This window comes from Gadus macrocephalus, chromosome 1 (genome assembly GCF_031168955.1).
Source record: "Gadus macrocephalus chromosome 1, ASM3116895v1".
Taxonomy (NCBI): Eukaryota; Metazoa; Chordata; class Actinopteri; order Gadiformes; family Gadidae; genus Gadus; species Gadus macrocephalus.
This window is the reverse complement of record NC_082382.1, coordinates 2,388,743-2,399,610: the sequence shown is the minus strand read 5'-3', so window position 1 is coordinate 2,399,610 and position 10,868 is coordinate 2,388,743. Positions and strand designations below refer to the sequence as shown.

Here is a 10,868-nt window from a genome sequence, read left to right as displayed (position 1 = left end):
GTTGAAGATTAACTGAGATATAAAAGACTTAGACTAATTTAAGAGAGAGAGTGTAAAAGAAATCGAGGGGTCCGGAGCAAGAATTGAAAAAATACTTTATCGTGAAGAAAAACAACAACGATAACAGCCTGAGTAGATCTATAGAGTCACTGCTCGAACATCGATTCCAGCTTCTCTTTATACACACATACATACAAGAATTCCTTTGTCCCCATTGAGGTTTCCGCCCATATCAATCTTCGTCTTAGCAAATTTTCAACAAAGTGATTTTGGACACCGCATTAACCCCGTAGCCAAAACGACCCAAGGCTGAAGGCTGAGGTCAACATGGCTTAACCCCGTAGCTTCCTGCTCATATCTGTGTCCCACCATCTGTTCTGAACCCAGGCTCTGCAGGTATCATGCGTCTTCTACCATTAAGATATAAGGCCTAATAATAATCATGGTTTACCATAGAATATACTCATTAATTTCTACCACATTTTTCGCCCCGGACGTGGAACCACGGACCAGCTCTTCACTCTCGCAAGGATCCTGGAGGGGGCCTGGGAGTATGCCCATCCGGTCTACATGTGTTTTGTGGATCAGGAGAAGGCGTATGACTGGGTCCCCCGGGATTAACTGTGGGAGGTGCTGCGGGAGTATGAGGTAAGGGGGTCTCTCCTCAGGGCCATCCAATCTCTGTACTCCCAAAGCGAGAGCTGTGTTTGCGTCTGTGATGGAAAATCTACATGTTGTTACGTTTTTGGTCTATCTATGAACTTACTATTTTGTGTGATGCATATATTGCCTGCCTTCTCCTCTCCTTATGGGTCATCTAAAGTGTGAACCTTCTAGGGTTGTGTGATGCGTTTTATTGCCTGCCTCTTCCTATCTTTTCGTGTGTTGTAAATCAGCTTTCAAGCAATGCTTTGATGTATGGGCCTGTTCCACGACCCCCTGGCTAGCGTCAACGAAGCCAGAGGGTTACATGGCACGGCCGCCGACCCCTCAAATGGCATCGGGGGGAGCTTCAATTGTAAAGATTATTGGGGGACACACCTCCTCCAGAGCCCAACCCAGGGGAATAAAAACTCATCGCTTCAAGCACTCGGTGGACTTTTTCCAAGCGTGCCTTTAGTATATGAAGTACCACGCACGGAGAACTCCCATCTGAGGCCTCAGATTATTGTAATGTTTGCCTGTTATGTTGTTTGTTGATGCATGTTGTGATGTATCTTTGTTCGTACTTTTATTACAAATATATATGATCATTAATTGTCAACAGTATTGTGTGCTTTTTTGCATCTAAATATCTCATCTGTCTTAGACGCAAACTCTGATAGAGAAATTGCCGCGACAATTTGGGGGCTCGTCCGGGATACCTAACCTGAAGATCCCGTGAAAAATCCCTAGGTGTCTGCCAAGTCAGGTCTGAGGATTCGGTCTCAGTCCCAAAGCTCTACCTCGCCTCCAGGTGACTGTAACCAGAGTAATGGGGTCGAGGAAAGGGTGTCTGTGGGGGATGGAGTAGGGGTTCTTCAGTACGGTATCCAAAGGAAAAAGAATTCGAGCAGGTGAGATCACAATACTGTTTAAAGCTTCCAAATAAAATCTGTTACAGGAACGGTATATAAATGTTTCGGTAAACGTAAACTTATATCTGAACTTAGGCCTCGTTCAAGGAAACTCTGTTATAGGAACATACGGTAAAGCTCCGGTTCCGTCAATATATATATGGTTATATAGGTAACAGAAAGGGCAGCTAGAGTCTGTCGGGGGAACGGGAAAAAGGGAAACCCGTTGAAGCGCGGTTGGTGTTTTATATATATGTATAAATAATAATAATAGGCATTCATTAATAAATAAATGTATATGTGTGTAGTAACAAGGAGGTTTCGGGGATATTAGATAATTTGTTAAATAATAACTAATAGTGTAAAAGGATCTCAAACATGGGTAACAAATCGGGAAAAACTGAGATAACGGGGCCTGCATAGGTAATGTTGGAGAAGCATGGTGAAGCGGCTCTGGAGGGTTTAAAATATTGGTGCAAACTGGGCTTTCCTGAAATGGGGAGTTTTAGCTTAAAACGATTACAGGAGTTAGAGAGACGGTTGTTGGAATCAGAAATGAAAAAGAAAAGTTCCAAACTATGTTGGTGTGCATTTTATTTGTGGGAAAGAGAGGGCCAGGACAGGAAAAAAAATCAGCCAGGGACAGAGAGCGTAGAGAGTGTAGGGAGTTTTAATCCCAATGTCACCCGAGATATAGACCCGGACCTGGACTGCACCGGCGGACCGTGTGCGAATCCCCCTTCTCCTCCCCCGTATGACAACGCCCATGAAGCCGCCTCATCGGACAATCTCTACCCTGACCTCGAAGAAGAGGAGAAAGCCCCCGCATGCAGCACGAGGCCTGCAACTCGTAGCCAGGGGAAAGCTCCACAATCATCCCAGCAGGCGACGGCCACACCGACCAAGCGGAACCCGTCGCCAGCCGCTTGAGGAACCAGGGAATGGCGTTCTCCCCAACTCCTCAACATGGGGACGTGATGGATGGACAATTCCCCATGATCGAAGTACTGAACCCCCAGGATGGCAGTCCAGCATACGTTTTCCGTGCATGGAGACCCAGTGACATTAAGGACATAGCGGAATGGCTCCCAGACCCATCTGTAGTGGGGGGGGCTGCCTTCGCCACAGCCCTTCAAGAGTTGGTCCAACAACACAAGGCCTCCATCAGCGAAGTTCGCCAACTCTGTACGTACAGACTGACCCTAAGGTGGGGTCGGATCCAAGGCGACATGCCCGGGAGGGACGAAGCTTATTCAATGTTCAATTGGGATCAAGGGTCCGTGTACCGCCGGCTGGTAGAGGGACTGTGTGAACGGGCCAGGGGGGCGTTCCCCATGGTTAGAGATTGGACCGCTATTCGAAAAATCAAACAAATAGAAGGCGAGACGGTGGCTGACTTGATGGACCGCGTTGAAAAGGTGTTCAAGATCCACGGGGGACTGCCTGTACCAACCGACCGAGTGGTTCAGACTCCGTACGAAGAAAATCTCACCGCGGCCTTCCTGGATGCGTTGGCCGACAAAATATCGGAATTCATAGAGACACACTGCATTGGGTGGCGTACCGCCAGACTTGATTTGATTGTAAGTCACGCGACCCACGCAGAAAACCTCTTCATGAAGAAAGAAAAGTTCGAGAAGAATAGAAAAGAAGAGATAACCAAGAAGCTCCAGCTCGCCCAACTGGAGGCCCTGGAGAATCCTAAACCAACCCGTCGCGACAAAGACCAAAGAACCGACCGGCCAGAAGAGAGAAAGTCCCGTGGATTAATCAACCGGGACTGTTTGTATTGTGGCTCCAAGGATCATTGGTTAAAAGATTGTCCCATTAGAAAAGAGGAAAACGATGAAGCGGACGACTGGGAATCCGCACCTTCCCGTGAAGTGACTGTGAATCATCCAAGAGGCAGAGGTGAAGGGGGGCATTCGCATTGACGGGACGCAGGAGCAGGCCAGGTCCAAGGAGGAGGTATGAGCACCATAACACATAACACAACCAACACGCAAAATGGTCTCAGCGTCACAACGCACGCAAGCACCACATCCAAATGATTGTTGTATGGTTCTCACCAGCCTCAAGCGACCTGATCAGCTAAATGTAATATTTTATATGATTATTATATATAGTTATTATAAACAACGGGCTATTGTAGACAGTGGATACTCGATTTTTACAATCTAACACAACCAATTTAATGGTCAACCATATCACACAGCCATGACATGACCCCAACTGACCCAGACTAACCCCGACTGACCCCCGACTGACAACGTGACGGGGACAACAGAAGTGTATTGCCTAATATTGAAAATGCTGATTTTTATATTATGATATTTTGTTAATGTTTTATGGCCAAAATGGCAACAAGGTGAATTGACGAACGTATGAGAGAGATTGGAAGAAGTATGTGTTATGGAAGGAGAAGAGATAGATGAGAACGTAAGGCAAGACAAGATAAGGAAAGGGGTAGGGAGAAAGATAACCCATCTGCATCGAGTTTTGTTCAAATAGATCCGGACCTGGACAACGCTCCTCCTTCTCCTGCTTTCAGCCCGACCAGTGGCCCAATACAGTGCAAATACCCCACGTCACGACTCCTCTACATCAGACTTTATGAAGTTACAGACCATGGGAGGCCCACCTGAAGAGCTACGGAATGGTCTGCTGGACGACACAAGGAGACAGTCCAGCAGGACCAACAGCACCAGAGTGGTGGCCTCCATGGTGCCTGTGTAGCCACAAGAAAGTGGCCTGAACATTGAGACAAAGGAGGGTCTCAGAAACGGGAGAGACGTGGGGACAGGCACTTCAAAGGACAGCCTGTGATGCGGATATGAGGCAGGAAGCAGAGAGAGAGGTGGAGGCGTGTCCAGGCGGATGGAGAGAAGAGCAGTGTACGGAAAGTATCGCACTAGACACAGCATTCACACATATTACAAGAGAAAGATCTAATGTGTAACTAGGACTGTGTATAAATTGTGTGATCATTTCTTACATCTGAAAGGTTTGAAAGTCATCAGGAAAAGTGGTTTGAAGAAACATAAACAAGTAGAAAAGTTGAAGGTTAAAGAAATGTGTTAGACAGAGTCCAAATGTACGACAGCGGTAGAATTCATTAAGGCACAAAACGTTAAAATTGAACCCCAAAAAGCATAACCATGATGTATGCTACAATATTTTTCAGAATTAAAGTAGAAGGTTTTTGGTGCGCTCGCAACAGCAAGCCATGCTTACAGGCCTGGGCTTTCCCTTATTATGGTAAATTGACACATGGGAAAGTCCATGCGTCAAGAGGGGGGATGGGGAGCCCACAACAACAACCTTGGGTATACCAAAGCAAACCAAAGGAAATAATTACAAAAAAAAATAAAAATTAAACAAACCCCATGTAGGTCCCTCAGAGACATCATGAAGGACAATGGGAAAGAGAAGAAGAATACCGTTTAAATGTTGGGTTAGACTGTGTGTTATTAATACTGACTGGATTGACAATTAATGTTTAGAGTAGTAAACATTAAGTGCTTGCCAACTACTCATGTGTTTGTATCACGGAAGCAGCATTAAGGACACATCAAATAAGAATATTTTGGTTTAGAAATGTTTTTAAAAGGTAGCCTTGTTTCTTTGTTTTAGTTTTTTTTTTCTGTTTTTATTTTTATGACTTTTGAATATATGGAAACAGATGACTTGATTGTGATGTTAGGTGATTTTATGCTACCTTCTGTAAAAGCGAACGGTGGTATAAATACCTGTACTTGGAGGCCATGGTCGGACATAGTAGATTATGAACATATGCATGTTGTGAATAAGTGATCATTTTAATCCTAAAGGTTGCATTATTTTGTGATTATAAATAATCAAAGGGGGGATTGTGATGGAAAATCTACATGTTGTTACGTTTTTGGTCTATCTATGAACTTACTATTTTGTGTGATGCATATATTGCCTGGCTGCCTGCCTTCTCCTCTCCTTATGGGTCATCTAAAGTGTGAACCTTCTAGGGTCGTGTGATGCGTTTTATTGCCTGCCTCTTCCTATCTTTTCGTGTGTTGCAAATCAGCTTTCAAGCAATGCTTTGATGTATGGGCCTGTTCCACGACCCCCTGGCTAGCGTCAACGAAGCCAGAGGGTTACATGGCACGGCTGCCGACCCCTCAAATGGCATCGGGGGAGCTTCAATTGTAAAGATTATTGGGGGACACACCTCCTCCAGAGCCCAACCCAGGGGAATAAAAACTCATCGCTTCAAGCACTCGGTGGACTTTTTCCAAGCGTGCCTTTAGTATATGAAGTACCACGCACGGAGAACTCCCATCTGAGGCCTCAGATTATTGTAATGTTTGCCTGTTATGTTGTTTGTTGATGCATGTTGTGATGTATCTTTGTTCGTACTTTTATTACAAATATATATGATCATTAATTGTCAACAGTATTGTGTGCTTTTTTGCATCAAAATATCTCATCTGTCTTAGACGCAAACTCTGATAGAGAAATTGCCGCGACACGTCCTCGGCAGCCAGTCAGTTTCGTTCTCAGTGGGTGCTGGTATGTGCCAGGGCTGCGCCTTGTCACCAATCCTGTTTGTGATATACATGGACAGGATATCGAGGCGTAGTCGTGGTGGGGAGGGGCTGCAGTTCGGTGGTCTGAGGATCTCGTCACTGCTTTTTGCAGATGATGTGGTCCTCATTGGATCATCGGCCTGTGACCTTCAGCACTCACTGGATCGGCTGGCGGCCGAGTGTGAAGTGGCTGGGATGAGGATCAGCACCGCTAAATCTGAGGCCATGACTCTTAGCAGAAAACCGGTGGATTGCTTACTCCAGGTAGGAAATTAGTCTTTAGCCCAAGTGAAGGAGTCACCACCACTCGCAAACTGTTTGCGAGTGATGTTGACGTATATCATACGTGTCAAGAGCAGCGGGAGTTGTAGTCCACAAAGCCCCCACACAAAAACTAACCGTATCAAACTCCTACCTGCTAAATTATAGTTTTCTTTGAATGAAAAATTATCATTTAAATCCACAAACAACATATGTGTAATCCGGGGCATATAAAGACTGGGATCAGAAAATAATTACTTTCTCTCCATTGACTCCCATTAATTATTTTCGGTCTCATAGGTCCCATGAGCAATGGCGACTTACGGGCTCTATTGAGGCCCACGCTGATGGTGGGCGGGGATTACAAATTTTTCAGTGCTACGGCTCACGTCTAGGGATAACCCAATAGCGATAGCCTTAAAAGGCTGCTCCTATACTCATCTAGAGTTACAATACGTAACTATCGTTTCAGACCGTTAAAATAGGGCCCATTGTCTTCAAGAGAGAAAAGACAGAAGGATTAAGGACTGTACAAGGGCATGCAATGATAAATGATGCCTGGTGAAAAACAGCCATTGGATTAATTATTTATATTGTTGTAAGCAGATATGGGTCAAGGGAAACAAATGTCCTGCAAATGTCGTACTAAAAGTGAACCTGTCAAAAATAGTCAATTAATATCCAGTTAAAGTAACAATCGCTATGATGACAATTCATTTTATTGAGGCATGATTCCTAAAAAGTCTTCACAACCATAAGCAGAGATATATCAACAAAAATAATAAAAGTAATTAATATGGATGAAAAATGCGTACAGTATTAAATATTCTCCTCTGGAAATACACAATAGTATGCAACATGTGCCATGATCATTGATAATTAAGACTTAATTTGTCTTACTAAAGTATAGGTTAAATGTAAAAATATATTTAAAGAAAAAAGTTACAAATGAATTGTTTGCATAGAAAGAAAATACAAATATTGCCATATTTTTCAATGTAATAAGTGGTCTCATTGAAAACATGAATTCTCAGCTCAAACACGTCCAGTCAAGCTAACTTTGGAACAAAATATTTTTTGTTTACAGAAATAAACATAACATAAAAACGTAACATAAAAACGTAAAAATAATGTCAATTTACTGAGGCATGATTCCTAAATAGTCTTCAAAACCATAAGCAGAGATATATAAACAAAAATAATCAAAGTAATTAATATGGATGAAAAAATGCACAGTATTAATTATGCTCCTCTGGAAATACACAATAGTATGCAACATGTGCCAGGATCATTAATAATTAAGACTTAATTTGTCTTACTAAAGTATAGGTTAAATGTAAAAAAAAATATTAAAAAAAAAGTTACTAATGAATTGTCTGCATAGAAAGAAAATACAAATATTGCTATATGTTTTAATGTAATAAGTGGTCCCATTGAAAACAATTCACAGCTCAAAGACGTCCAGTCAAGCTAATTTTGTAACAAAATATTTTTGTACACAGAAATAAACACAGAAAAAAAAAAAAATTATCTTAAAATTGTAGTAATAAAAACATTTCCAATAATCAGCATATAAAACTCGAAATCATCCACCATTAAGTGGTCCGTTAAACACTACTATGTATATTCAAATGCATTATTGTCCTATTATTTAAGAAGAAACCCAAAAATTCTTCGCTTTAACTATATACAAGTTGCTTTAATGAGGAAAACCTAGCAGGTAATTTAGTAAAAATTAAAGGGATACGTCGAGATATCTGATAATTGGCATTGGCATCTTACCCTGATTCAGATGAGTTGTTTTATTAAATATTCATCCTTTGACTTCCAGAAGGGCAGTTTGCTAAATTATAATTTTCTCAATCCATTGACTTGCAGTGTTATACAGTGTTATATATCCAAAAGATATATATCCAATGATTTCCAATGTGTTCTGAATAAAAACGAGTGCCATTAACATCACAACCAGATTGTAGTTTGTCTACAAACACACATTTAGTTCATCGCTATTTTTCGTCACTGATATTGGGCTACCTGCGATCCAATTATATTATCAGCTGCTGGCTCCAGACATTCGACGATGCTATCGCCAAACTTCTAGGGGGAGACGGTTTCCTGTTTTATAGCAGCAGTATTTGTCCAGATTCTGAGAGAAATGCATTTGTGAGTGACAAGATTGAGGTTTCAGTAGAACATTTTAACAAATGCATTTCTACCCTGGCATTTCTACATTTCTACCCTTTGATTTAAATCCTTTGTCTAAGGACGTTGGTGTCCGGATGGGGCGTCTTAGCTTGTCTTCCTGCCAGACGCATTAAAGGCCAGCCTCATAATAACAGGGCCAAAAATAGTTCTGAATTATTTATGTTTGAAGACAAACTACAATCTTGTTTTAGTTACCGGCACTCATTTTTAACAAGCGACTATTTGGAAGACATTGGTATTCTTTGGAAGGATATTCAGCGTGTTTTACCCTCAAAGCAAGCACAATGAGTGTGCTGTAAGGGATTGATGAATTTGAAATGAAACAACTCGTCTGAATCTGGGTAAGAAAGGCAAACTCTGATTCACAGAATCTTGGGGCATCCTTTTGAGGATGCTTGAAGTAAGACTGGTCATAGAACAAGCAAGCAGCTATTTCGCTGCAACAGAAATACGTTCTGCTGTGGTGACAGAATTCTTTGCATTGTAGTTTTTGAGGAGTTTCCTCCATGCTGGACTGCAATCCAGCAACTCTTGGTTTCCTGCATTTTAAGAGAAGGGTCTCTAGTTACAATATTAGCCTCAAACCTGTAAAAAGGTGGTCTCTATAGAAATCAACACAAACACATACGCACGCATAAACAAACACGTGCAAGCAAGCACAAACCCATCCACAAACCAACACACCTGTACGCTAGCACAAACCAATGCATGCACAAACATACCCACGTTCACAAACACATGCACGCACAAACAAAGATAAGGTGCTGGGGTTCCTTCTCACCGATGATGCACAACCCCTCTTTGGCCCTGGTGATGCCAACATTTATCTGGTTTTGATCGCCCACAAAGCCCACATGTTTTGATCGCCACTCTCGGCCTGCATCGTTTCGAATCTCCTCAGTTGGCAGAGACCGCACGGTGGATAAGATGACATAACGCCATTCACTTCCTGGAAAATACAACAACAACCAGTTCCCTGACTCATACTTTGATGTTCAGCCAGTTAGGTGCTTCAGCGCCAGGCCCCATGCTGCTGTTTAACTCAACCACATCTGTATTTTACCAACACCAAAGTAGTTTGTACTTTAGATTTAAATGAGCGCATGCTGTCATGAGGTGTGGGATTATAAGGGAGGAGCAGCAGAAGCTCCAAGTAGCCTCTCACCTTGGCTTTTGGAGATGGTGGAAACCAGGATTCTGCTCAGTTTCTTCTTTTGCAGAAGATTTTTTATTCCCCACACTTGGGAATTGTAAGGTGACAGAATCACAATACTTTCCTGCTCCACCTTGGCTTTCTTCACCAGACTTTCAGCAATTTCCACCTTTTGAAGCAACAAACGGATACACAGACCCGTTAGCGAATCAAAGGATTATTTAAGAATCTGGTTGCTATAGAACAAAAAACTGAAACCTTTTGTGCTGCACAAATACATTATATATCATGTTGAGGTGTCATTATGGCACTAATGTGACCTAAGAGTATGATTCAAGTAAATCAATCTCAAGAAAATAGAGCTTGATTTACAATATTGACAAAGTAACTGGCAATCGTTTTCAGATCCTGTCTCATCCTTTCACTCTAGAAGTTCTGTTTGCCTTTGTAAAGCCAAATTAGAGAGTGTAACCCGGGGATTCCACCGGACGCGTTACGGCAACGTTACGGCTGCGGCACGTCTTGGCCGCGACTTTGCCCTGCTTGCATTTCCACCGGGCGCGTTACAGCAGCGCAACTCTGCCTTGCGAGCCAGCCGTATTCACGCGAGATCACGAGATCCCGCGATAATCCTCAACCTAATGTACTCACCTTCCACTCCAAAAACGACTGCAATTAAATGCCAGGCTTTGTCCTTTCTGACATTGTTCTTATAAAAAGGTTAATTTGAGACCCTTTGATTGATTGACTGCTGACCTGGTGCCACCGGTCATGACGTAATAATGTTGGTGTTTTATTTATTGTGTTTTATTTTGAAAATTGACCGGAATGCTCTATGGCTTTTACTTTTTCACTTCCTGCCCTGATCGATCTGCTCTGTTGAAATTGACGCGGTTCAACAACGGCTTGCGGCAAAAATAGAAATGCTACGGAATGATAGCGCTGCGGCACGGCGAGCCGCTCCTGGGACGTTGCTGAGACGTTCCGCAGCCGCGCCCGGTGGAAATGGTCTCATTGATTAGAGTGGAACCTATCTGCTGCGGTGACCGCGGCCAAGACGTGCCGCTGCCGTAACGTTGCCGTAACGCGTCCGGTGGAATCAAGCCTTCACAGTTCCTGGCTGAGGAACGG

General features: G+C 42.9%; 2 protein-coding genes across 2 annotated transcripts in view; one reads left to right on the top strand and one right to left on the bottom strand.

The window, feature by feature from the left end:
* The first annotated feature begins 1,119 nt into the window (after positions 1–1,119).
* Positions 1,120–5,009, top strand: LOC132465560 (uncharacterized). The gene is made up of 2 exons (XM_060062254.1): positions 1,120–4,450; positions 4,949–5,009. The coding sequence occupies exon 1, from the start codon at positions 2,498–2,500 to the stop codon at positions 3,488–3,490; it is 993 nt and encodes a 330-aa protein (XP_059918237.1). The 5' UTR covers positions 1,120–2,497; the 3' UTR covers positions 3,491–4,450; positions 4,949–5,009.
* Positions 5,010–7,080: 2,071 nt separating this feature from the next.
* Positions 7,081–10,868, bottom strand: part of helz2a (helicase with zinc finger 2a) — a 68,245-nt gene continuing 64,457 nt past the window's right edge. Inside the window, exons 18-20 of the mRNA XM_060062205.1 lie at positions 9,750–9,906; positions 9,366–9,533; positions 7,081–9,123 (exon numbers count right to left, since the gene is read on the bottom strand). Of these exons, the coding sequence (XP_059918188.1) occupies positions 9,014–9,123; positions 9,366–9,533; positions 9,750–9,906 (435 nt within the window). The 3' untranslated portion in view covers positions 7,081–9,013. The remainder of the gene's footprint in view (positions 9,124–9,365; positions 9,534–9,749; positions 9,907–10,868) is intronic.